This window comes from Ovis canadensis, chromosome 23, assembly GCF_042477335.2.
Source record: "Ovis canadensis isolate MfBH-ARS-UI-01 breed Bighorn chromosome 23, ARS-UI_OviCan_v2, whole genome shotgun sequence".
Lineage (NCBI taxonomy): Eukaryota > Metazoa > Chordata > Mammalia > Artiodactyla > Bovidae > Ovis > Ovis canadensis.
In genome coordinates this window covers 48,316,658-48,344,126 of record NC_091267.1, presented here as the reverse complement: position 1 = coordinate 48,344,126, position 27,469 = coordinate 48,316,658, and the positions used below count along the sequence as shown (strand labels likewise).

Here is a 27,469-nt window from a genome sequence, read left to right as displayed (position 1 = left end):
GAGTAATTAAGGTTTAAAGATAAGAACCTGGTAAACTAGTCATTTATACTTGAGATATAAACTGCCATCATTAATTTAAGCAATTCATTAAATAACACTTCTCCAGAAAGTAAGTTCACAAACAAAATAAAAGATTTAAAAGCAAAGTAGTTTTGGTAGGGAGTCAAAGAATCACCTTAAGTACTGTACACAACCCAATCAACAGACACAATTCTCCCCCTTCAAAGGTTATCACACATTTGAAAAACATAAGCAATGGTTAAAAGAAGGTTTATTTGATAGTGGATATAGTCTTCTGTTACGCTGACAAAAAAAATCTCTGACCACTGTGAAATCTAAACAATACTTTCAAAGTATTACCTGGACATTTATTCTCTCCTGTATCAATTTTTCCTTGACTGAGCAGAGCTGAGACAGTAGTGGCATTTTCCACTGGATTGTTTTCAAGCTTAGATTCCAAACATAGGCTGCAATTCTAAGCACACATAATCCAAAATGTTAATATTCACTTTTGTATCAACCTTTGGGTCTTACTACAATATTTTCAGTGAATTTTAGCCCTATACTAAGAAAATTTAAGATCATATATGGAGTAATTCACACAAGATATGAGTCTCTTTATGATCTCCCTACAAGCTACCCTTCCTCTCAGCATCAACTCTTATTATTCCCCTTCATGCTAGACTGAAACCTTTACCTCTCCCACAGATACACTCCACATCTGCTGGCTCTATGCTGTTTCTGGGTTTCATCTACCTAAGTCCCACTGTCCATTACAACAGCCACTGCCACAGCTCATTATTGGGCACTTAAAATGTGATATGACTGACCTGCGATTTACTGCAGACATAAATCACCTACCAGATTCTGAGGTATTAGACGAAAAAAAAAGAAAGAAAGAAAACACCTCAATTTTTAAAACTCATGACACATTGAACCATTATTTTTACATGACAAGTAAAATATATTAACTTTACCAATTTTTTAAAATGTGGCTAGCAGAAATTTTTAAACAATTTATGTGGCTCACACTTTATCTCTACTGAACAATGCTAATCTATAACAGCTTATCCCTGTATAAACTCAAGTCATTAAATATTAACCCCTTCCATCAAATCTCCTCCAAGTTTTCCATTCCTTTTCCCCAAATTTCCCAATTACCTCATCCATCTTTCATGCCCTTATCACTTTCTATTTTGAATTAGTTATTTTTTTATTAATCTCCTACATACTCTTAAGTACATATGCATATATATATATGTAAGTATATTTTTGTATACATATATACTTAAGTATATAGTTTCAAGTATATATTTTTTAATCTCCTAATACTCTTAGGAGCAAGACTTATTATATGTATCCTTGTATCTCTAAGAGCTCCTAAACCAGAATTCTGTCAAAGTAGATACTCAATAACTAACAAAGGAAAATAGTGCAAACTCAAACATTAGCTATCTCAGAGGAATGGAGATGTGGTGGTGAACAGATAATTCTTTTGTGTGTGTCTGTATCTATCTGTATTGTAACTGTTACAAAGAACACATAACATTATTCTTGAACATTACATTTTTGAAATATGAACATTTTTGTCATTAAAAGGTAGAAAAATTAAAAAATAAAAATAATGACATGTTAGTAATCAATCTCCATTAGGAAGCTAGAATTACTAGTATTTAAAAAAAAAAAATCATAAAATAATTGAGCTTTAAAATTCGTAAAATCTGGGAGGGGGGTTCAGGATTGGGAACTTATGTACACCCGTGGCGGATTCATGTCAATGCATGGCAAAACCAATACAGTATTGTAAAGTAAAATTTTTTTTAAAAAATTAAAAATAAATAAAAACAAAAAAATTAAATAAAATTCGTAAAATCCAAATACTTTAAATTCAGCCCAAAGAATTCAGAAGGCCTATCAGACAGATGCTCAGCCTTACTAACCATCATCATTTTTCAGTATTTTTGAGACTGACACCATGTAATGAAGAAAAATTGCAGACAGCCACAGAAAAAGTTTTCAAATGGTGTAAAGTCTGCTTTTTTACACTCTTCTACTTCCCCAAGTATAAATCCAGCTAGATTCTGAAGCTAGTCAATCTCAGCTGAAAGCCTGGCTCCATCACTTACATGCTACACAGATCTCTAAGCTTCACTTACATCTCTAAGCCTCACTCTCCTCACCTGTAATACGTGGATAGTAATTAAACTCACACTGTAGAATGTGGTGACAATAATATGAAGCTCTCCTTTGCTTAATAAAGAAGCAGTGTTCATTAAACAAAAGCTATTATGATGGCTTCACTAAACATCTTAGTACTTAAGGGAAGAAGAGAAATCTCTAAGTGACTAGTACAATGTAAGTTCATTAAAGGCGGGACACAGACCATCTATAGCCTTATTAGCACGGTGTCTTCAATGTAGCAAGCACTCAATATGTCTTGAAACGATATGTTCAACACCACATCTCCTAACCACTCTTTATGACAGTGATCACACTGTTGGTATCAGTGAAAAAGTTGGAAACAATGTAAAAGGGCTTTCACAGAGGAAACCATAACTAAAGTGCGGTATATTTTTCTACAACTATTAAAATACCCATGTATCAATGAGAATAAACAATGATCTATTTTGGGGGCTTCTGACACAAACTCTGTCTCCTTACTCACTCAAATTTGCTTCTAGACCGAAATGCCTTGAAAGAGAACTTTAAATCACTTGTAAAACTTTCAAGTGATTTTTTTTTCTCAAATGATCTTCTTATATCCAGAGTATGTCACTGTAGAAAGAATTAAGGACTGAAAATCAGGACATCTGAATTCAAATCTCTTTGTGCCACCAAACACATGGCCTAACCCACATTCTTCTACCGCTCTCAGCTTTCTCATTATAAAATTAAATAACTGAAACAAAATTGGTGGAGTTTTAAAAATCAGTGTTATAGAGTGCTAAAGTTCTGCCTACTGGTTTTATATATTGATATTTTAACTACATCTTAATTTGGAAAGAAATGGTTCAGCTGCTTTTATAAAGTTTCAAAACTACTTCTTAGGTAATCAAGTTTCTTCCAGCTATTTACATTCTGTTTTTCAATTTACTTTCCCATTTACAAACTTTTTGCCCACTATAATTTTATTCTTAGCCTGAGGACTGAATTATTTACATCCTTCAGGCATTTATTTGCCAACTGTTCAAAATGGCTGCACAAGTCAAAGCAAAAGGCATTTCTGCTAGAAATATTCAAGTTTTATCAGGTGGTGAAAAGTTGACTTGTGCCAGATGAAGTTATTTTAACAACTTGATCAGAATTGGGCCCAATTTCAAGTTCCACATTTTAGTCACTCACTATGCAACAGTTTCTTTGGTTATAATTAATAGAAAAAGGAAACAAACCAGTGTGTTAAATGAAAATGAAAAGCTAGAATTTGACAGGTTTGTCAAATTCACATAAAATAAAAATGAAAACAAGGAAACAATGACAAGCATTCATGTAAATATGAGCCATCTAAAGGAGTCAGTAAGTTCTATTACTCAAAACAAGACTGGGTTAATGAAACTCTCACTAATTCCTTACCAAATAACTCTTCCATCTTTTACAACTTAATTCTTAAGCTAAAGTACATTATAAACACGTAATTCTTATCAGAAAATACTCAGACACCTCCAGATACATAATGAAAATAGATTACCTTATCCGGTGTTGATTCAAAAGCATCTTTCTTCTGCTTATCCAATGGCTGGTCAGGAGGTGGTTTTATCTGATTACCCAAATGACAATTTTCAGGAGCCTTTTGGGGGATCTTATTCATTTCAACTGCAATATCATTAGGTTTAACATCTTCAGAATTAACTTCTTTCATTTCTTCCTGCTGGCAAGCTTTATTTTTATCACCATATGGTTTTGACCCTAGAAATGTACTTTGAGTCACTTGCTGATGCGTTTCTAACGCAGGTAGTGAAAAACTGGTTCGTAATAAGCCCAATTTAGGGGAAAATTGAGAGTCTAATTTATTTTGCTGCACAGAGTTAAATTTTGAGAGTTTAATTTTAGTCCAGTTGGAGTTCTTTTTAGTTGAGTTGTTTATTCCATTTAGTATACATTTCACAGGCTTTGTTTTTCTACTGGGGAAGAAACGATTACACTGAACGTCCTGATTTGTTTCCTTCTGATGAAGTATCTGTCTTTCAGTCTCTGCCTCTTCCAATTTTATTTCTGTAGGCTTCTCCTCCTTTACATTTTCCATTTGTGAAGATTCCTTTTTTACCTCTACAGTATCTGACTCAATTTCACCAGCAATTTCTTCACAGAGCTGGAGAATGCTCCCGCGTTTGCTTGTTCCTGCTTGCTCCAGCCCATTGTCTACCGTTTGTTCAGGCACTGATGGCTGTGGACTTTTTTGGGATTTTGCACTAGTATTCACTTGTGCGTGAACCGACTTCTTTATCTCGTTCTTTTTAGAGACCACTGAAGCAGCCACTTTGGATCTTTTTATCTCAGAAGCAGATTTTGTTTCTTCTTTTCTGGCATTCTGCAGACACTTTTCAGATCCTTTTACGCACTGAGAACTAGAAGTATAAGCCGTCTGATGCTCCATTTTGCGCTTTTTTCCTTTGGGGGAATTGATCGCTTCATTAGTTACAGAATTTTCTTCCTCTTTAGAATCAGGCTTTATTTCCAATACTTTTCTTTTCACATGTTTCTGATTTGTTTTAGCTTTATTAGATTTACTCTGAGTATTGCTACAGTGCTCTTTTTTGGTTGGTGGCAAACTCTGTTTAACTGCTTGAGCCTGACCCTGAATTTCTCTACTACGCAGAGACCTTGTTGAAACCTCTGTTAGCTGTTGTAGTCTTTGTGATCTCCGGTTCAGCTGTTCATTTGATTTAGGGGTTTCGTGCACTGATTTTTTCTGAGATATTTTCTTCTGTTTTGTAGATTCCTGTTGTGAATGTCCCTTTACAGTCACCATATTTTTATTAGTAGATTTACTGGCTCTTTTATCAGTGGATGCTGACCTTGTGCTCATGCATGTTCCTAATTCAGGCTGATTTACTTTACTTTCATTGGAAGATTTAACCAGTGATTTTATAGCTTCCTTTGGATCTGATTTTTTGGCTAGATTCTTTTGAGAACCTTGAACTTGTGTTTCTAAATTCTTATCTTCATTCTTTTTAATAACACTGGAGGAATTTTCTTTTGATTTCTCCTGAATGGACATCATTCCTGAGTAAGGTCCTCCTTTTCTGAGTATTTTCGAAATTTTTCTGTCCTAGTAAATAATAAATGCTGAATGTCTAGTATTATTACTGAGCAGGTCTAAAAAAATCAACTGATACTGATACACATTTTCAACAAAAGACTAGTCTGCTAAGATTTCTGTCATCCTTATGGCATGAAGGCTGAATGATATTTGCTTTACTTTGGACAAGGCAATAGATATTTGAGGAAAATTTAAATCTAAGCTGATATTTTCAGAACTTTTTATGACAAAAATTTTAATTCAAGTTTCATCTGTTTTGTTAATGTTTCAATTAAATTCGTTTTCAGGCCTAGGCCTATGACTAGAGAAGTTATTTATCACTGACCTGTCTGTTTTGACAAAGTTTTTGAAAATTTTTTTCTTCTGAAGTCTACAGTTATTGGACTTTGATTCATTAGAAACATGTCTTACAGCTAACACGTTTCTTTCCTTGTTTGCTGAGTCTGTTGATTTAAAGTTCTTATTTAACCACGTCCGTTTAATAAAATACTCTATTAATATAGATTTCCTTTTGTGCTGCCATTTCTGGAAAAATAAAAAACAAACATTAAATTTTGTACAATCCAAGCATTTGGCAATGCTAACACTACAAAGAAATAACCAAAACTTACAAAAAATGTTACTCTCTCTTTCAATTACTGAGTGTGTATACTTAGAATACACTTTAAAACTGTATAAGCAATTGTTGTTGATTACACAGCTGTAAGCTGCTGTGGGTTAGGCTTTGCTGTGGGTGTGGGTGGGCCTGGTGCCTCAAAAGGGGTTTGGCTCCATTTTACTGTTTGTGTTTCTTCTGGGGCCAAGCTGAAGGGGCAGCATACTTAAGGCTAATAGAAAAAAGTATCCTAAGTATAGTCTTATATATCAAAAACCTGTCTTAAATAAACAGAGAATAGCTGAAAATAATCTATTCCTTGAGGTTACTTACATTTCCTTTCCCACAAGATACATGTGATCTTTCAGCCACCATAACTCATAAGAATTTGACAAAATCATTCCTTATAATTTCTTTTTAACACATTATACAGCACCTAAAAGTAAAATATTGAGAAATGTTTATAAAGTACAAAGACGTAATTATTTACATCTCATCTATTAATCAATATATTAATCTATACTCCATAATTTTGTCTGCAGTCCATGGGGTCGATAAGAGTTGGACACGACTGAGCGACTTCCCTTTCACTTTTCACTTTCATACATTGGAGAAAGAAATGACAACCCACTCCAGTGTTCTTGCCTGGAGAATCCCAGGGACGGGGGAGCCTGGTGGGCTGCTGTCTATGGGGTCACACAGAGTCGGACACGACTGAAGCGACTTAGCAGCAGCAGCAGCAACATTAGTTTTCAGAGCTCCATTTACACATAACACTTAAGTATAATATTTTGAATCTGAAGTAAACTATGGCACATGCATCCAATGAAGTAAGCTTTTCTATTTCAATTTTACATTTTAGAAAAACTTTGTAATTGAAAAAAAAATCGTAATACAAGCATACAATGGTTAAGCTAGTAAAGTAAAATCCTACTTTGAGGAAAAATAGAGCACATAAATAATTATATTCACAGAAAAATAGTGACACACAGTAAAAAGGCAGATTTAAATACACAACATTTATGTCTACTCTCATGTAATACTAAAAAAAAAAAGGCAACAGATTAAAATGAAGCAAGACAAAACCATAAACCCAAAGGATAAAGAACAAAAGTGTAGATGATAAAAAATAAAAGTACAGAAGCTACAAAGAAGGACAAATAACCTCTAAACTCAAAGAAACCTGATCCTAAACTGGAAATTGAGGAAAGCCAAGTGAGCCGCAACTCTACTTAAACTAGAGAATCTCTCAAGAAGCAGAAATGGGCAGTACCACAAGATGGGGAGAAAGATCCCCATACAGCCATCCCAATTATTGCCCAGGTGAATGGGGAAACAAAAATATGGTGTTTCAGTACAACAGAACACTCAGCAATCAAAAGGAACAAAGTGCTTTGAATCACGTGAATGAACTTCACAATCATGATGCTGAATGAAAAGGGCTAGACACGAAGAGTACATAAAGTATTTTACTTTTATGAAATTCTAGAAAAGGAAAACTTATCTATAGTAACAGAAAATAGATGAGTCACTGCCTGGGGTAGGAATAGAGAGAGAGAGAGACTTTTGGAGGTAATGGAAATGATCCTATCGTGATTGTTATGGTAGTTCCAAGAATGTGCAAATCTGTCAAAATCCACCAAACTGTACACTTTAAAAGGCTGCCATTTTTTATACATACATTATGCTTTAATGTACCCTTGCCTGGAAAATCCAATGGACGGAGAAGCCTGGTAGGCTACAGTCCATGGGGTCGCAAATAGTCCGACATGACTGAGTGACGTCACGTCACTACTTATGCTTTAATAAATCTGCCCATAAAATAGAACTGTAAGTAACTCATATGGTCCTACAACTGAGAAACACTGTTAAACCAAATAAAGCAAGGTGCATAACAGGGCGGACTTCCCCTTGTCATAAAAAGAAAAAAGGAAGACAGTGGGAGAAAGGAAAGGTATAGAAACATATGCTTGCCTGTGAACACAATAGGCTGGAAGGATGCCCAAGAAACTAGTAACAGTGCAGACTTCTGAGAAAGAGAACTATGGGACCAAGTGCAAGAAGTGTGGGAAAAAAATGCTTACTTCTCACTATATACTCCATTTTATCATGTGAACACATAATCTTGTCCAAAAAAGTTACATTTCTTTGAATATATTCAAGTGTATTTGGCATACTGACCAATTATCTCTGAAGGCACTAAATTATAACAATATAAGCTACTTACCTTATTGAAATGAAAATTACATATAATTTTTTTCTTCAAGTTGATAGATGATGCTTCTAATGAATGATGGTTCTAATAATTTCCATGTGTTTGGCTGTTAATCTTAAAAAAAAAAAAGAATTCTATATATATATATAAAGTAAAACAATCTATTAAAAAACATGAGAATACAAAAACAGTATCATCTATTAACTGTCTATTAACTATTAGAACAACCTGGACTAAGCTAGACTAACAATAGCTTAGTGACCATTTTTCACTTGATATACAAAATCTTGCAGTTCAATATGGTTGGTTGCATCTCATTTTCTTATACCGTATAATAAATTTGGTTTTTCTCTGAAAATAATCACTATCTTCTACCCCAAACCCCACCTCCATGGAAGGAGTATATTATTTTCCTTCCCATCAGAGGCTCAGCTTGACCATATGTCTTCCTTTGGCCTCATGGTGGACAGAGCATACTTCCCTGCCCCTACAGCTTTGCTATCTGATGACTTGGCCAATGGGATGTCAGCAGAAAAGATATAGAGAGATCTAAAATGTCTTTGTGCAATTGGTCTTGCCCTCTTGCCACCTCTGCCATTACCAGAAGAAGAGTTTCAGCAGGTAGATGCTGCCTCTTCAGCTTAGGCCCCAGAAGAAACACAAACAGTAAACTGGAGTCAAACCCCTAATGAGGCACCAAGCTCACCCACACCCACAGCAAAGCATAACTCAAGTCACTTTAACATAAATCACCTAACCCACAGCAGCTTACAGATGTATTATCAACAACAATTGCTTACACAGTTTTAAACCACTGAGTTGTAGGGCAGTTTCTCATACAATAACTGACTAATACATATTATAGTTAAATTTTCTGGGAAGCCCCAGATTTTCCCAAAATTAAGCCTCAGAGCTTTATCTTCCCAGGTGGCACAGTACTAAAGACTCTGCCCGCCAATGCAAGAAATGCAGAGAGACACAGGTTTGATCCTTGGGTCAGGATGCCCTGGAGTAGGAAATGGCAACCCACTCCAGTATTCTTGCCTGAAAAATACCATGGACAGAGGAGCCTGACAGGCCACAGTCCGTGGGGTGGCAAAGAGTCGGACATGATTGAGCAACTGTGCACGCACACGCACACACACACACACACACACACCTCTGAGGTACAATTACTTGAAAAAACTCATTTAAAGTCCTGTATTACTTAACCACCAACAATTTTAATTTTTAAAATTATGAATTACTTTACATCTTTCCCTCCCAATTTCTAAATATTTTAACATCTGGCAGTTGTGCCCTAACAGAACAAAGAGGTTAACTGATACACAAATCTACAGTATTTGTGTCACTCACCTGTTCAGTTATGCTAAGGATTAGTTCACTTTAGTTTGCCTTATATGTTAAATCATTATTAACCTAGCATTATATACCTTAATAACATCCCTTTCTATTAAATAAAATCTTGTAAAAATGCATTCTCTCACCTGTTAACAAATTGACAAGATCCCTCCACAAGCCAAAGCTAGCTTCTTAATAGAATTCTAATAAAATTAACATTGGGGCCAAAACACAATAATCAAACAACATAAAACGATCACTTCAGAAAATCCACAACACTTATATAGAAAGATAATTTACAAGACACATGTTAGAAAGTACCTGAGAATTTAAGAGTACATCCAATTTCTGAATTGTATGTTATAATAAAATATATTCAAATTCTAATCATTAAAGCATTTAGATTACATCACCCAAAATATTTTAAGTTTAAAGTGATATTTTGAAAATCATTTTACAATTGGGAATTCTCTGCCAGTCCAGTGGTTAAGACTCCAAGCTCTCACTGCCAAGGGCCCAGGTTCAATCCCTGGTCAGGAAACTAAGATCCCACAAGCAGCGTGATCAGGAATAAAAAACAAAATTTTTTTAACTGAGATATAATTTGAGATGGACAATAAAATTCACCTAATTATACAATTTAGTGGATTTTAATATGTTCAGAGTTGTATAATAATTGTCACTAAGTCCAGAATCTTTTCACCACCCCAAGCCCATCTGCAGTCATTCCCTATCCCCAACCCCATTCCAGTTCCTGATAGTTACAAATCCACTTTCCGTGGATATGGATTTCACTATTCTGGCTGTTTTATATAAATGAAATCATCAATACACATGGCCTTTTGTGGATGGCTTCTTTTGCTTCCCTGGTGGCCCAGAGGTTAAAGCGTCTGCCTGCAATGTGGGAGACCTGGGTTCGATCCCTGGGACAGGAAAATCCCCTGGAGAAGGAAATGGCAACCCACTACAATATTCTTGCCTGGAGAATCCCATGGATGGAGGAGCTTGGTGGCTATAGTCCATAGGTCGCAAAGACTCGGACACGACTGAGCGACTTCACTTTCTTTCACTTAACATTAACACTTTCAGGGCTCAAGTAGAGTTGTTTAGTTGCTAAGTCGCGTCTAACTCTTTTATCACCCCATGGACTGTAGCCCATCAGGCTCCTCTGTCCATGGGATTTCCCAGGCAAGAACACTGGAGTGGGTTGCCATTTCCTTCTCCATTCAGTAGGTTTGCAGCATGTATCTGTAATAGCTTGTTCTTTACTGGCAGATACTATTTCACTGTATATGTATATCACAGTTTATTTACCTATCCATCAGTAGATAAACTGTTTGATGGGATGTTTCTACCTTTTGGCGATCATGAGCAATGCTATGAATAATCCTGAATGAGTTATCATGTGAACATATGTTTTCAAGTTTTTTGGATATATACCCAAGAATATAACTGCTGGGCAATATGGAAACTCTATGTTTGAGACTGGTGGCTTGTCAAATTCATAACCTCTTCTGAAAATTCACCATGGCCGCAGGTACCTGCTTTAAAAAACAAAGGTGGGGGCCTTCAGGGAGTTCATAAGTAGTTAATATTCTGAACCTCCTGTCCCTATGCTCTCCAGCTGATTCCTGACACCAAAGCAGCCAATACAGTCACTATGATGCAAGGTTTCCAATCTTGCCACTACTAATATTTTGGAGCAAATAAAAATCTTTGACAGGGAGTATGGGGGTGTGGGCATGGAGGATGTTTTAACAGTTAGCATCCCTGGTCTATACCTACTAGATAGCAGTGGCACTTTGCCCTCAGTTGTTACAATCAAATATATTCATATTCTCAGACAATACTGAATGTCTCCTGGAAGGCAAAAATCACCCCTGGATGAACATTTGGCTTATCTTGTAAGTAAGCCAAATGCCAGAGCTGCACCTTTTCTCAGCAACCTTCTGAGTCCTGAACTAACTTCTGATTTCTGTAAAGCCTAGTGTTGGTGATTCCTGTTTTCTCCTTCCACAAGATCTGGCTCTACAAATACAGTCTTCTCTTCCTTATTTCTCTGTGTATCCTGCCAATCCATTTATTATCCCCTATTTAGGGTAATCCAAGTGTTTCTCACGCTCTAAAATGCCCCCAAAATACTTAGAAATTAAAAAAACATGTTAAGGAACATAAAATTAAATGAATTACCACTAGCCAAAAACTTATAAAATGTTACAACCGAAGCAACAATAAACCATTAACAGAGAATGGAACAGAAACATACAGTAATACAAGGTACTATCCCTAATAAATTTTTCCAAACATTCAAAGACAAAAATCTCTTTATTACACTAGATTTATAATAGACATTCAGTAAAACAACGTTATTCTCAACATCATTAGTTAAAACTCTTAAGACAGACACTGACAATTTAATTTTTTAAATTCTCTTCCTCCACCAGTCTCTTACAAATTAGTATTCCCCAAGGTTTGGTTTCTTACCACAAAAGACACACATTAACTCATTTCATTTATACTCATACTTTCGATTACTACCTGTAGACCACTAACATACAAACGAATAGCCCAACACAATTTCCATCCCTAGTGCTACTCAGAGATCCAACAACAAACTGGACATATACATCCTGATGTCTTAAAGGCACCTTAAATTCAGTTGTCAGTCAAGTCATTCCACTATTGCCATTCTCCACAATTTATTATACTACCATCTACCCACATCAAGAAAATAAAGTCCCCCAAAAATGAATATGACAGCAACAATGACAACAGGAACATTTCATTTCCTAATACCAAGTTCTTAGAACAGTTCCTAGAACCGTAAGCAGTTATCAAGTATTAGTTATAATAATTTGCTGTAATAATTAATATACTGATGTAACATTTTTTATGAAAAGAAAGCATGAAAAAGAAAATGTTTGTCTTAATTATGCCTCATTTCACTTAACTACTTGTCAACTCTTTCCATACTACCATTATCCCTTTCAGCTTCAGTAATTACATTAATTCTAAACTATTAAATTATTTACCTTAAAGCAGTAGTTCTCAAAGTGTGGTACAGGGATCCTGCAGATTCCAGAGACCCTTTCAAAGGCTCATGAGATTAAAATTATATACCAGTAAAAGATCAATTCAAACTGCAAACAGACCAATGAAATTAATGCAACACCGTATGAGAAGGATATAGGTATTGTTTCAGACTCCACACCACAACTAACTGTTAAGAAACTACCACTTGTTGAGTTTTGTTGTAAAGTCAAAGAATATCACAATTAATTCAAAATGTTATTCAATTACTCCTCCCAACACATTCCTGTGCAGCTGGCCCTATGCTTCAAACAGAACAACATAAAGACTGAATGCAGAAACTGATAGGAGAATCCAGCTGTCTTCTATTAGGTCAAACAATAAGGAGATTTACAAAAATGTAAAACAGTTGCTATTTTTTCCCTAATCTTTTTTTGGGGGGAGGGAGGAAATAGTAGTTTTTCATTTAAAGTTATTTATGGGAGGGAGTTTGGGAAAGATGATACATGTATATTTACGGCTGAGTCCCTTAGCTGTTCACCTGAAACTACCACAACACAGTTAATTGGCTATACCCCAAAACAAAATAAAAAGTTTGAAGTTTGAAAAAAAAAAGAGACTATGCTTAAGGTTGTCATATACAACATGTACGGGAGAACTTCTAAAAAGTTATTTATATTAACCTGTAATTATTTATTAGCTATTTATTATATATTAAATATATTTAAATTAATATATAGTAACTGCCAATAGATATAACAGACATAAAAGCTATTTGGAGTCCTATATAATTTTAAGAATGTAAAGGGGAAAAAAAAGAAAAATGTAAAGGGATCCTGACCAAAAAGCTTGAGACCACTATATTAAAGTAACACTTAAGAGAATTCCTTGGCAGTCCAGGAGTTAGGATTCTACCTTTTCAAAGCCAGGACCAGGGTTCAATCCCTGGTCAGGCAATGAAGATCCTGCGAACTATGAGGTGTGGCTGATAAAATAAAAATTTAAAAAGTAACATCTTAAACCCCATTTTAATTTATATACTGAGCTTTATCTCTTGTGAATTTCACATACACAGCCATAAATCTTTAAAGTAAGCTGAAGAGAGCAGATGACATAAATCTTGACTTCTTCAGGTGTACTATAATGCAACTAAGCATAAAATGTAGCTCTCGCAAAAAAGAAGACAGGGTGGTCAGATCAACAGAATGATGTTATTCGTCAAAAGTAACCACAGTAGTTGATAGAAAGAACTTAGGCAGAGAGTGAGCCAAAGAACTTTTACTGTGCCAAGGAAAAAGGATGCACAGGAAAACATTAAAGTCTGGGCTTGGGCGGGGGGGGGGCGGGGCGTGTAAACGAGTCCTTAAGCAAATTAAGTATGGTTAAAATCTCACTGGAGTTAGTTTCTAACTACCGTCTCAACTTCTGATCACCTTCAGTTGAGGTTATTCAACTTACTCACAAAGTATAATATAAATCAGGTAACAAATCTCATGATAAACATTTTAACTATTAAAAAAAATCCATTGTGCAATGCCAGTCTCCTTCATTATTAGAATAATTACAGTCAGCTTTGTGCTGTAATGAATGACCAAGCTAAAAAGGGCCACCCAGCAAAAGGGGTTAATGACATTCATTAATTAGGGCCTTTTCCCAGTTCTTCTGGAAGCATAATGTATTGATTTAAAGGGCTACCACAAAATCTTGCTTAAAGCTGATGTTAAAACAATTACTTTTTCACTACAAAATCATAATAGTAATCAATGAATTTTCTTTACCCAAGAAATAGTAAGATGAGCAGATGTGCATAAAGTAGGACAAGTTTTCTTCTAAGTCGGGTACTTCCAAAGTCAACACATCTGACCTAGGGGCATATACTGCATTCTGCCTAAAAAGGGGAAGTGTCTGTGTTACAGCTTTCTCACTTCCGCACAAGCTCTAGGCCTCAATTTGCAGCTTCCAAATTAAGCACTTTTCATCCTACTCTCATATCTAATTCCACGGTGAGATTTTTTAGTGTATTAGTCGCTAAGTCGTGTCCAACTCTTTGCAACGCCATGGACGTGGCCCGCCAGGCTCCTCTGTCCATGGGGGTTAAGTTTTTCAAATTAGACCCAGTTCCACTGCCGCTGGTGCCGGGCGTACTAAAGACCTGACCAGAAGTCGCTGAATATAGCATAATTCACGGCATTCAAAATATTTTAAACTGAACTCGTGCTTTACCCAGCTTTTAAAAAAAATGTTGAGGTGGGAAAAAAACAAAGTACACCCACATCCTACTGTTCTAAGTAGCATTCTTTTGTTGGTTCCTGCAAAGGCTATTTACTGAAACGGCATTTGATAATACTATCTAAATACTCTGTACTGCAATTACTTCCTGCAGAAAGAATCCCTTTTCAGCCATCCAAAGGCTACCGGAAAACAAGGTTCACAGTACTTTTCAAACCTCAAAGCTTACTCCCTCCTCCCCCGCCCCGTCTCCTGTAAAATACTGTGCGTGTGTTACTCACTCAGTCGTGTCCGACTCTGCGACCCCATGGGCTGCAGCCTGCCAGGCTCCTCTGTCCATGGGATTCTCCAGGCAAGAATACTGGAGTGGGTAGCCATTCCCTTCTCCAGGGGATCTTCCCAACCCGGGTATCGAACCTGGGTCTCCTGCACTGCAGGCATTCTTTAGCATCTAAGCCACTAGAGAAGCCTTACTGTATGAGGTGGGTTTTCAATTAAAAAAAAAAATTGGGGATGGGGGAGGGGAACCTTGAGGGTGTGGGAGAGGGAGTGTTCTCCAGTTTTTGGAGTAGCTATCTCTCCCATTCTGCCCGAGGAAAACCACCCCCGTTGTAAAATAATCTTGTGAACAGAGATCAAAATCGAGGACTCAACTCTCTTCTGCTCGCATCTCTCTCTACAAACTTCGCGATGGCCCTCAACAAACCCAATTTCTACTCCAGAGCAGCCTGGCCTGCGCCCAGATCCTCGGGTCCAACCAGAATCCCTCTCTGACCTTGGACCCAGGCCACCGCTCCCCTCCCAGGCTAAGGATCGTGAAGCCGGGATCCCCACAGCCCAGCCCGCAGACTGCAGAGGCCTCGGGGTTCACGCCGGGTCAGCGGGTGGGCGGCGGGCAGCAGAGCGAGCCGCAGGACAGCAGCTCCGCCGGGGCTGGAGCAGCGGCTTCGGGGGAGAAGATCGGGACGAGGCCCGGCTACCTGCGGGCCGACACCGCCCCGGCCGCCGCAATGGCTGCACGCCGCCACGGAGCTCCAGAAGCCCCGGCGAGACCCTGGCCACGACTGCTCAATACCTCCGACCTCCCAGCGGGCCGCGGCAGGTGATGCGGCGGCCAGGCAGCCGAGCCGCGCAGGTTGGTTGCCCGCCTCCGGCGACCGCGTCCCGGAACCGCCCACTCCCTCCCGGGGGCGCCCGAAGCCGAGACCCTAGGAGGAGGAAAGGCGTGTGAGGCGACGCGACCCAGAGGGTGGGACGGGAAAGGACAGAGGCGTCCGGCTCTCCGGAGGGGCTGGCCACAGGCAGACGAGGACGACAGAGGCGGCGGGGCGGGCGGGACGCTCGCCTACCTTCTTCGCTCCCGGCCGAGGGTCCGACGCGAGCCAGCAGACCGCCTCACATCCGGGTATCGGGAGACACTCAGCTGCTTCTGCTGCTGCCGCTGCCGCCGCCGCCTCCTCTCCCGCGGCACAGAAACGCCAAACTTCCGGCGACGACGGCGACGCCTCGCCCGTCAGATGGGAGTTACCTGGGACCGTCTTGGGCGCGCTTGCGCAACGCTCTTCTTCTGCCCGAACCCGCTCCGTTGACGTGCCCAGAGGCTGAAGATGGCCGCCACGCTCGCTGCGTGTCACGCCGTTTTTCACCCCGGCCGGGACGGCGGGGCGTCGGGGAGAGGCGAGCCCGCGTCCGGCCGCAGCGCAGGCGCGGTGGGAGGCCTCGCGTGCGCGCCTCCACGGGTGGGCGCCTTGTACCCGACCGGCAGCCGCTTCCCTTGTTTCCCCCCGGTCGTCTCGGAATAAAGCCACCCACGCCCCCAGCGGTGGAGGTTTGTCTTGAAGATCCGTCGCCAGCGGTTCTTCTGTTGGTTGCAGGTACTGCTCTCTGCGACTTCCAGTTCAGATACCTCTCATCTTCCACACGAGCCAGTGTACAAAAAAGGGGAGGCGACTGATCCGTTCTCCCTCCTTCCCGGCATTGCTCTCCAGCGTCTCCCCAAAATGCAGGGCTTCAGCGTCTCTTTGCACACTTTCCTCCTTGGGCATCAGAGCACAAGAGTTGACAAGAAATTGTAGGAAGTTCCACCAAATTTAGTCACGGCGTGTGTTGAGACAAAGGCCTCCAAAGATTGAATCCAGGATCCTAGGATTCTTGATTCTACACTGCTTTTGAACACGCCCTCTCTGCTTCTCTTTGCTTATTTGTAGGACTGTGAGGATAGGTAAATGAGTCCTCTTGCCTTTGAGAATCTGAAGAGGTGATCAAAAGTGGATTCTCCCCATGGTTCTTACTGCCCTCCATTTTTGAAGCCAAGTCCACCCCAATATGCCCTCTTAAGTTGGTGAAACCTGATTTTTTTTTTCATCATCTTCCATAAAACTTTATAGAGCTGCCTGTCAGTTTAGTCTGGAGAGGTGCTATGGTTTAAAAACCAAAATGAGAGCTCTTGGTGGGTGAAGCCATTGGCCCACCACCATATCTTCTGATAATTGGCAAAAACCTGTCTGCCGCCCCTCACCCCCACATCCCCAATCCTTGACACAGTCATTTGTCCCTTGGTCAACACAAGTTTAAACACACCCATTTATACGGGGAATTTTTTTTTCCCAGTAGTAAATACAAGAGTAAACAGTCATAATCAACTGATTGTTGGGAGGTTGTAGGACCCAAGATATGGATGGGGAGCTCTAATTTAGGCATGGATTTTCCACTAAGCAGAGGGTCTGTGCCCTTAATGCCAGGGAGTAGACTGCCAACCTGGTTAAAGCTGGTTATCTACTACTGATAAAATATCTGACATTAATACATTTACCTTCACCTTTAGATTGTCAAGACAATTGGTGGAATTTTTTTTGTGTGTAAACCACTTTATCTGTAATAAATTAAGTTCTGACATACACACCTACACAAACCATATTTACAAGTTTCCATTCCCCCAAAATTGGCTTTTGTTTTTTGAAAAAGATATTTATTTGGCCATGCTGGGTCTTCGTTACAGCATGTGGGATCTTTTTGCTGCTGCATGGGAGGTCTAGTTCCCTGACCCTTGCTATGGGAGCATGGAGTCTTAACGACTGGATCACCAGGGAAGTTCCAGAGCCTCTGCTTCTCAGTTGTCTATTCACTGTATTTGTGTTGGCCACAATCAGGAACATGGGAATCCTTACAAAGGTTACACCATATAAAACCATATGTATTTATTTTTGATACATAACAAATTAATTGTTATTTAGTTGCTAAGTCATGTCTACCTCTTTTGCAACCCCATGGACTGTAGCCTGTTGGTCTAATTTTACCCCTATCAAATTGTCCATAAAAAGATTGGTGACAATTAGTGTTGGTGAAGATTTGCATAAGTGAATTTGGTGGGGGTTTGCATGCTGCTAATGTTCAGTTGCTAAGTCATGTCTGACTCTTTTGCAACCAAAGACTGTAGCCTTCCAGGCTCCACTGTTCATGGGGTTTCCCAGGCAAGAATACTGAAGTGGGTTGCCATTTCCTTCTCCAGGGGATCTTCCCCACCCAGGGATGGAACCAGAGCCTCCTGCATTGACAGATGAATTCTTTTTTACCACTGAGCCACCAGGGAAGCCCTTATCATTAAGACATCCGCCTCTAAAAATTAATGGAACAGCTGTATTGCCCCGCTGGTTGCATTCTCATTTCCTTATTCTTTTCTTTCTCATGGCCAATCTAAATACTTGTAACATACAAAGTGAAAGTGAAGTCGCTAAGTCGTGTCCGACTCTTTGCGACCCCATAGACTGTAGGCCACCAGACTCCTCTGTCCATGGGATTCTCCAGGCAAGAATACTGGAGTGGGTTGCCATTTCCTTCTCCAGGGGATCTTCCTGTCCCAGGGATCGAACCCAGGTCTCCCGAATTGCAGGCAGATGCTTTAACCTCTGCAGCACCAGGGAAGCCATTTGTAACATAAAAAACCTCAGCTAACTCCAAGAAGACAGCGGAGTCTCATTTTCAGACTGACCCTCTAGCTAGCAGCAAATAAAGGCTTTTTCTTTGTTCCTCCATTCTTGCTGACTTTATTTCAGGACTCTTGACGGTTTTATACTATGAGAGAGTAAAAATTCTTAAAAATTTTCAAGCTAGAAAATAAAAACAAAAATGATGGCCATTTGGTCCACATTGGATCACCAGGAGATTATTAGGAGCTGTTGGGAAGACAGGGGGATAGATGTTGAGAAGGTAGCACACATAAGTCCATTACAGTCTTGCTACTCAAATTGAGATCCATGGACTAGGGGCATTTTCATCAACTGAAGGCTTGTTAGTAAAAATAAATAAAAATAAAAAATAAAAAGGCTTGTTAGAAGTGCAGAATTTCAGACCCCATGCTGACAGAATTTCATTCTAACATTTCCTCCAGATGACATTGATGTTTGATGAGCAATGCCTCACAATATTCAGGAATTCTGATGACCAGGGATGAAGTCCAAGCTGGAGATACAAATTAAAGCTCTAGTTTTGGAGATCACCTGGACTAAAGGAGAAAGTATCCATTAGTTATATTATAATCAGTTAAATTGTGTGATTTTCTTCAGGCACATAAAGCAATGTTGAAGTTCCTGCTGTTGGAACAGAATTAGCATAATCCTCTGGACTTCTCCCAGAACTAACTTTCATTAACGAGTAAATCTGGTGCTGCATAATACACGGAGCCCTGCCCTGCCCGTTAAGGGGATGTAATCTCCTCAAATCTCCATACTGAAAATCTCCTAAACCTGCCCTAAACACCCTCAGCAGTTGCGAGGCACACCTCCAACCGCCAGGGGCCGCCGTGGCGCTTCGCGCAGCCGGAAGGGAAAAGCCCAAGCACGGCCGCAGCGTTTCCGCCGTGCGTCCCTGCGCTCGGCGCGGTCTCTACGTCGGATCCCCGAGAGTAAGTGTTTCCGGCCATTCATACGCCCAACCTCGGCTCTCGGTGGTCGGATTTCGTGTACTATCGGGCGGAAAGGGTGACGGCGCCTTTAGGATGAAGCTCGTGAGGTGAGGAGGTGACTGAGCGGAGTGGGGCCTCGGGAGGGCCGATCGGGGCCCGGAGCGGGAGGCCGGGCTGCTACCGATGCAGGAGGCGCGAAAGCCGCGTGCGCGCGCGGCCTGCCAACGGCCTCCGGCGCCCGCCACTGCAGCCCGGCCTGGCCCGCGCCCCCGCAGGCGCTCGGGCCTGGGCTTCAGACTGGCTCGTGCCGGGGTCCTGCCTGTCTTCCTAGAGGTGGAAATAAAGGCCAGACCGGGTGTTCCCACCTAGAGTCATAGAGGCCTTAGAGGTGCAGCGCCAGGCTCCCAAGCTCTTAACTCTGGGTGAAAGTCGGTAGACTTTGATTGGCGTCGAACTTGTGCTCTAGTCTGGGTTACTTTTCTGCTTCGTCTCAGCATGCAGCAGAGGTTTATTAAGAAATAATGTAACCCAATTCCCAAATGTTTCAATCAAAAAAGTCAGACTTTTTTGATTTCGTAAGTTGTTTTCTTAGTGTTTTTCCCCTCTTGTTGTTACTCCCTAGACTCTAAGTTATACAGTCTGCATTAATTCCCTGTAGAGTAAGCTTTTGATTTAGGAAGAATCTGTTTGCTGTATTTTTTGACTAATTACACAGATACTCGAGATTTCTTCTGGTTTGTATCTGTGTTTAAATTTGGCCGGTTAGTTTTGCATACTGAAGACGTGCTTATTGATTGAAGTAATTCATTCTGTACTCCCTGCAAATAGATTGGGTTTGGTGGTTTTGCTTGAGACTGAGAGGTGGAACATAGAAGCAGAGGTTTCTGATAACTAAGTTTCTATCTTAGCAGGCAGTTATAAACTAACTTAGCTAGTTTACTGTCTGTTCAGTCAAGGATTGTCAGTGTCGACTAGTTTTTGGGCACCTGTTACACTGTACGTTCATAATGGATTATTTTCTTTTTTATTTTTTTTTCCAGGCAGGGTCCCTGCCTTCCTGGAGTTTTATGTTTTGTGGTGAAGGCAGACAAGTAGATAGTTTCTAGTACATTTGAAATAACATATAAAAATGCTCATTCAGGGTGGCATTTTAGAGAGTGCATTTAAGGTCAACTTTTTGTACATTGTTTTCCTTCCAGTTTTATTGAGATATAACTGGTGTGTAGTCAATACCTGCCAACCTGAATCTATAGTTAAGTTTTATGTATTACTCTTTGAAATCAGTTTGTCTCATTTAAAGACAGTCTGTGTGACAGTGACAGAGTATTTCTATAAATTTTAATGAATGTACTGAATCCTATTCCGTGTCTTAGACTATAGAAACAAAATTTCTAATACCTGAAGAATGTATTTTGCACCAGAAAAAATGGTTATTTGTGTAAGTGGCTTGCAGATTTGGTTGACTTCTTTCAGTATCTCAGTTGGTGACATTATTATTTTACTGTCACCCTGATCAAAAACCTGGGAGTCATCCATGACTTATTCCTCTTGATGATCCTAATAATTTGATAAATTGCCAGGTTTTGGCAGATTTAAGTACCTAATAAGTATCTTTCACTATTCTGTTTTCTTTGATTTTTTTAATTTAATAGTGTGGCTTTGGATGCCATTTCAGTGGTATACTGAAGGATCCCATTTTACCTGAATATTTAAGTATTATCTGAGTATCTGAAATTCAGTAAGCAGAGGGAATTCAGATAGTGAAAGATTTATCAGAAAATAATTTTAATTTGTTTGGTTCCTGGCTTGGATGGTAGTGTTTCTTTCTCCTGCCCTCCATGAACCCTCCCTGCCACTTCCATGACACCACTAAGCTGTTCAGACTTCCTTTTTTCCCCACCCAGGTTTTTAAATCTCACTTCTTAAAAGGTAAATGTCTCATACAGTGAAATTTAGCATCATTTCCCAATTTTGAAAAGTGTATGCTGCTGCTGCTGCTAAGTCACTTCAGTCGTGTCCAACCCCAGAAGACACCTACTTTGTCATCTAATGTGATGCTTCACTCCACTGATGAAAACCCTTCTGTTGTTCTCGTAGGAGAACTCTTTAACAGAGCTGGGGCATCCCCTGAAAGGCAACTCTTCTCTACTCATTTTCTTGGACTTAATATTTCAGTACTAATACATATAGTTTCTGTGTACATTGTGCTATTTCTTACTGTGTCTTTGCTTTTATCTCTCTTGCTGCATATATTAGCAGCCTTTCAGACTTGTTAGAAGTCCACTAAGATCTGATGCCTTCCTACTCATGCTACATTATATTCATGATAAAAAAACAACAACAACAAAAACCTGTGCGTATCTCCATAGTGCTTGAAATTTATGTAGTTACCTTAAAAAATTATTTTATGTGTCTCTTCTTCTCCTAGAGTTTGAACTCCTTGGGGGCTTAGTCTTGCTCACTGTTAATACTCATTACCAAGCATAGGCAGTACCAGGTAATATAGAATGGCATGTATTATTTATCAAAGAAATATCCTTGGACTGGATAAAATGTATTTGGATTCAATTCATTAAGAGAGACTTTTTTCCTTGACAGCAAATATGGAAAGGGAAAGGATTTAACACTTGGGTTTTTCTTTATATGAGAGCAGGTTTGAGACTTGCTTTTATACAAGATCAAGTAGTTTCCCCTTTTTTGATGGCTGTCTATACCTCTTAAAAAGTTACATTTTTAAGGCTGACTTCCCTTTAATCATGGAAACATTTTTGCCAACTCTTAGTGCTTGTTACAATCCAGGATTAGATATAAAGCTCCTAATCCCACCCCTCAAGTGGATTCTCCCTGTGGGGACATGGGGAATCCTCCAGTTGTGGGAATCCTACAGTTGTGCTGGATGCTGTGGTAGAGTATACAGAGTACATACTATACTATAGGCCAGAAATCTTGAATATGAGTTGCATATTAGATCATACTGTAGGATTATTGTTCACTTTCCTAGATGTGGTTGTGAATCTGTGAACTCTTCAATTTCCTCTGCATTGTTTCATAAGTTGGAGAGCAGAATAGGTGAAGTGAGGAATGGATGACTCTTCAGTGACTTGTTATTGAGGCCCCTTTCTATACAACTAGGGGAATTATAATGCACACTGTTAACGGGAATGGGTGCAGACAGCATCCAGAGCACGTTTTCTACATCTAGAAATTTCACTTTGACTTCGTAAACGCGTTTTTGGAGTAGTAAAAGTAAAAACTTGCTGTTTATTCTTATATGTCTTTATAGATTTTTGATGAAATTGAGTCACGAAACTGTAACCATTGAATTAAAGAATGGAACACAGGTCCATGGAACAATCACAGGTATGGAGGTTGGACTGAGTTTATAACACTTTTTTCCCCCCTGTCTCTTTGACCTGCAAGGCCAGAATTCTTTGTTTGGTTAATAACATTTATTTAGTACAAATCTCATGCCTTTTGTCTGGAGTACTACATGCACCTTCTTACATGTGTCTCCCCTTAAGCTCTTGTGCTAATACCAGACTGGATTCAGGTTATCCTATGTGTAACCACTGTTTTCTTGATTTATGCCTTTTCCACTTTTGCCTGTATGTGCCCCCTGGAGTGTTACATCTTCCAAAACACATAGTACTTTTATTAGAATTTTGTGTCCCCTGTTCAATGGTAAAGTCTTTGAAGATAGAGGATACGGTTTCCATATCTGATTATCTTGGGTAAAACATACATAGGAAATGGGGAGGGGGTGATGAGGAACCATAATTTTACCTAAGCATAACAGTTTTGAGTATTTTCTTTGTCTTTTTTTCTTAGATGTCTCTGCTTTAGTGATGTTAGATGTTTGATATGTAGTTTTATATTTAAAGCCACTATGATTCTTTACTGATAGTAGATGTTGCACACACACACACCCGCCAAAGGGCAGATTTTTTAAAAGAATTGATGAAAGAAAATGCTGTCTTAGCAGATGGCCCCATTCTACTCTCTGAAATATTTACATAATTGGTGATTTTTGTGAGTTTGCTAGAACTTTGCAACACCAATTGCTGTGAAAGGAAGTCCATGTAGTATAAGGTTTTGATACATACTGATCGTATCTAAGGAAGTATAATTTTGCTGTTAAAATTCTGTGATTTTAAACAATGATTTAGTCTGCTCTAGCTCAGTTAATAAATAATCCGCCTGTGATGCAGGAGACCCTGGTTTGATTCCTGGGTTGGGAAGATCTGCTGGAGAAGGGAAAGGCTACCTAGTCCAGTATTCTGGCCTGGAGAATTCCATGAACTGGATAGTCCCTGGGGTTTCGGAGTCAGACAGGACTGAGCGACTTTCACTTTCACTTCTGAGCTTTGTGTTACATGTTGTGGAGGAGGCTGAGTGTTTTTCCTGCTTTTTACGAATTCAAAATACAGTGGTGGAAGAAGACAAAAGTAGTACAGTGCAAGATCTGCCTCACAGACAGTAGGCACTTAAGAAAAATTTAGTAAATTGGGGGAGCAAAATCTAGTAAAAATCCAGTTCTCTCCCCTCACTGACAACCACTGTTATGTTTCTTATATCCTGGCTGTATATTTTAGTCTTCACAATAGGGATAATCATACCATCTACCATAGGGACATTGAGGATTAAACTAGAATGCCTTAGCGTACCATTCCTGGAACATAGAGCTCATAAAAACATAGAGCTCATGAGCTCATAGAGCTCATAAATTAGCTCATAGAGCTAATATAGTACCAACTGTGGCCTGATAGATAAATCGGTTGCCTTCCTTTTTATGCTAATAATTGCCCTCTTTTTTCCCTCCAGGTGTAGACGTCAGTATGAATACACATCTTAAAGCAGTGAAAATGACCCTGAAGAACAGAGAACCTGTACAGCTGGAAACACTGAGTATTCGAGGAAATAACATTCGGTATTTTATTCTGCCAGACAGCTTACCTCTGGATACACTGCTCGTGGATGTGGAACCAAAGGTGAAATCTAAGAAAAGGGAAGCTGGTAAGTTTGAAGGATTATAAACATTTTTGTGTATGGCATATTTATAACCTAATGCACTATTCAAAATATGTTTATATCTGCCAACAACACAGATTGGTTGGTTGCTTTTAATTGCCTATACTTGTCATATGAATACACCTGCTGTTTCTTATGGTTCCTGGTATTGCTACTCAAAAGACCAGTGTTGTTTGTTCTTACCTGCTGGTCCTTTGTGCATGGCCTGGTTCCCATTCCCTGCACACTTGGGAACGTTTGGGGATGAACCCTTTATTCCTGCTATTCTGAAATTCCTTAATGACTTAGCTTTTTGTCCATTTCATTGTTCTGGGTACTTGGTGGGCCCTTTCAGTATGGATATTCTTGTATTTTAGAGCTAAGAAATTTACTTGTGTACCTTTGATAAATTTCTTCTGTTTTGCTTATTCTGTTGTTTCTTTCTGGAATTCTTAATAATTAAGTTTTCTGACTGACTGAGTCTCTTCTCTTACTTTTCTCTCTGTCTTTTATTCTAAACTTGGTGTTGTTTTCTCTGGTTTCTCTTTTATTTAACCTCTTAATATGCTCTTTATGTTGAAGGTGTTACTGTAGTATCTTGCACTTTGGCCATCCATGGTTTAAGAAGGACCCTGGAAAGAGAACTTCTGGGAAGGGAGGCTGGACTCCTTCGCTGGTGGATTCAAAGTAAATTTGCTTCTCCACCGAGGCAACCTCAAATTTTAGGATGTGGAAATCTTTTCTGGAACTGGTTTTCTCAGAAAAAGATTGTAGTCACATGGGAGACATGTCTGGCAACCAGCATCGCAGGAGCAGGACAGGAGAAAGGGACTAATACTGAACTTAGCACAATGATTTTGAGACATTTCCTCCCACCCACACTAAGAAGTCCACTTTTTGCATCATGACCTATTCATTCAAAGTTTCACAAAGAACTGTTTAGTCTTTATACATGCAGATGCCCTTAAGTTTCCTGTCCTATTCTCTTTCAGTTAAAAAAAAAACAAAAACCGTTCAGGCTGTACCACATAGCTCGAAAAACACTGACTTGATCCCTCTCTTCGTCCCTCTGGCTTGGTGACTTTTGCTGCCATCCACTTTGCAACTGTTTTCAAATCCAAACCCTTTCTGCTTCAAAGTCTTTAGGTTAATTTTCTCTTTCCTTTCCTGCCTACCTGTCAGGGAAATAGGCATCAGCGTTGCAGGATAGGAAGAGGGCTAGCCAGTCTGCTGCCCCAAACAAGGGTTGTCAGCCTCTCCCCCATGTCTTCAGCCTCCTGCCTCACCTTACCCTTGGCTTCTAAGGTCCTAGGTCTTTTTGAGGCTATTCTTCCTTTACTAAAAATTTGTTGTTCTCAGTCTGTTTTCTGACTTAGAAATTTGTTGAGATGTTTAAACTGCTGCATTTTTTCTGTGCCCTCGCTCCATGGATATTTGCCACTTTTCTTTCTTTTCTATCGTGAATAGAACCTCAGAGCGAATGGGAGATAAGTGTGGTTAATCTGCCTTGTTTCAAGAGAAGTGCTAGATTTACTCTATTGCTTTGAATGATAAGACTCTGAACGATGAGTAGAAATGTCAGGGTTTTAAGAACATTCATAGATACCTGAAAATAGGAAGCTCAGAGCTAGGATGACCAGGTAACAGGGATATTGTTACTGTATTAAAGTACTAAATTATGATTGGGTCAGACGACTTAAGATTCAGAAAAATCATGAGGTTGTTATTTGATGCAGTGTATCTTAAACTTTCTTAACGTGAATTAACTTACTTGGATTCTCTTCAGTAGCAAAACTGGCACATAGTGTTTCTGTTCCATTAGTATGAAATCTCTTTCATCTTATGTGAAGTTCAGATCATTTGTGTTTCATTTTGTGGTGAATTTGAGGCATGATACAAAGAAAAAATATTTTAAACCTTGATGAATTTCTCAATAAATAAAGTCAAATGAAACAAATATTAAGGTATTAGGCCAGCAGTTCTTGGTTCTGTATGATAAAGTATCAGAAGAGGTGACTCTGAGGTTACATTTGAGAGAAGCTGAGTTAAAGTTTTCTTTACTGTAGGTGCTGTTGGCAGTGGCCAGGTCACATCAGCACAGAAGAGAATTTACCTTACTTTGTTTTTCTCTTCCCTCAGTTGCAGGAAGAGGCCGAGGCCGAGGAAGAGGACGAGGCCGAGGCAGAGGCAGAGGAAGAGGGGGTCCTAGGCGATAATGTCTCCCAAGAAAGTAGTAAGGATTACGGTATGTTTTTTCGTACAAGTTTCGTTTATGGCAGCCAAGGAAGAGGGCGTGGCCAAGGCAGAGAAAGAGGGAGTCCCTGAGTGATAATGTCTTTTGCGATTACTGTTTCAGCGTGATAAGAATTATGGGATGTTTTTTGTCCTGGTTTTGTTTATGGCAGGTGGGGCAGGAAGACGGATACGTGACAGAGGAAGACTATGAGGCCAAGGCAGGGGAATGTGAAGTCCTAAGCGATAATGTTGCTGGAGCTTACAAGTTCCACAGGGGTAGATGTTGCAAGTTTTTTGTACAGGCTTTGTTTGTTTGTAGCAGTTTTTAATAAACGTAAATGTAACACACTTGTCTGTTGATTATATCATATTAAGTTTTTAAAGTTCATGTGTATATACTTGATATCAACACAGTAAGAGCTAAGCATTACTACTAGGTCGTCCTACAGTAATTCCAATCTTAGATCAGGCTTTTAATTTTTTGAACTAAAATATTTCTTTTATGAATGTATGTAGAATATATACCTTTTTATTTCACATGCACTGGCGTGTTTTGTTTTACCTTGATTCCTTTCTGTGGAATCTTCCTACACGTAAAATAAGTCCTTTTTGATACTTCAGAAACTGAGGTCCTGTGGAATGAGGTCTAAAATTGATTCT

At 39.4% G+C, this 27,469-nt stretch overlaps 2 protein-coding genes across 8 annotated transcripts in view; one reads left to right on the top strand and one right to left on the bottom strand.

Annotated features, from left to right (window-relative positions):
- The window catches only part of ESCO1 (establishment of sister chromatid cohesion N-acetyltransferase 1), a 43,752-nt gene extending 27,264 nt beyond the window's left edge, over nt 1–16,488 (bottom strand). For all 5 annotated transcript variants that reach the window (XR_011252375.1, XR_011252374.1, XR_011252373.1 and 2 more), the window contains exons 1-5: nt 16,017–16,488; nt 8,080–8,181; nt 6,186–6,288; nt 3,686–5,782; nt 361–475 (exon numbers count right to left, since the gene is read on the bottom strand). Coding sequence is in view for 2 of the 5 variants with exons in the window: in XM_069568908.1 (XP_069425009.1) it covers nt 361–475; nt 3,686–5,218 (1,648 nt within the window). In the remaining 3 variants the exon portion in view is untranslated. The remainder of the gene's footprint in view (nt 1–360; nt 476–3,685; nt 5,783–6,185; nt 6,289–8,079; nt 8,182–16,016) is intronic.
- On the top strand, nt 16,241–27,153 carry SNRPD1 (small nuclear ribonucleoprotein D1 polypeptide). Of its 3 annotated transcripts, none has more exons than XM_070289462.1 (6): nt 16,260–16,541; nt 19,230–19,674; nt 22,851–22,927; nt 24,389–24,580; nt 26,714–26,819; nt 26,980–27,153. In XM_070289462.1, exons 2-5 carry the CDS (start codon nt 19,661–19,663, stop codon nt 26,788–26,790), a joined length of 360 nt encoding a protein of 119 aa, XP_070145563.1. In that variant the 5' UTR covers nt 16,260–16,541; nt 19,230–19,660; the 3' UTR covers nt 26,791–26,819; nt 26,980–27,153. The 3 variants fall into 3 exon arrangements, with proteins under 3 accessions (XP_070145564.1, XP_070145563.1, XP_070145565.1); XM_070289464.1 differs by having other exon boundaries at nt 16,368–16,541; nt 19,230–19,567; XM_070289463.1 differs by lacking the exon at nt 19,230–19,674 and having other exon boundaries at nt 16,241–16,541.
- Nucleotides 27,154–27,469: the final 316 nt, after the last annotated feature.

Coding starts and splice junctions, on each gene's coding strand:
- SNRPD1 (XM_070289462.1), top strand. Junction 22,928..24,388: donor GGTCCATGGAACAATCACAG/GTATGGAGGTTG, acceptor TTTTCCCTCCAG/GTGTAGACGTCAGTATGAAT. Junction 24,581..26,713: donor ATCTAAGAAAAGGGAAGCTG/GTAAGTTTGAAG, acceptor CTCTTCCCTCAG/TTGCAGGAAGAGGCCGAGGC.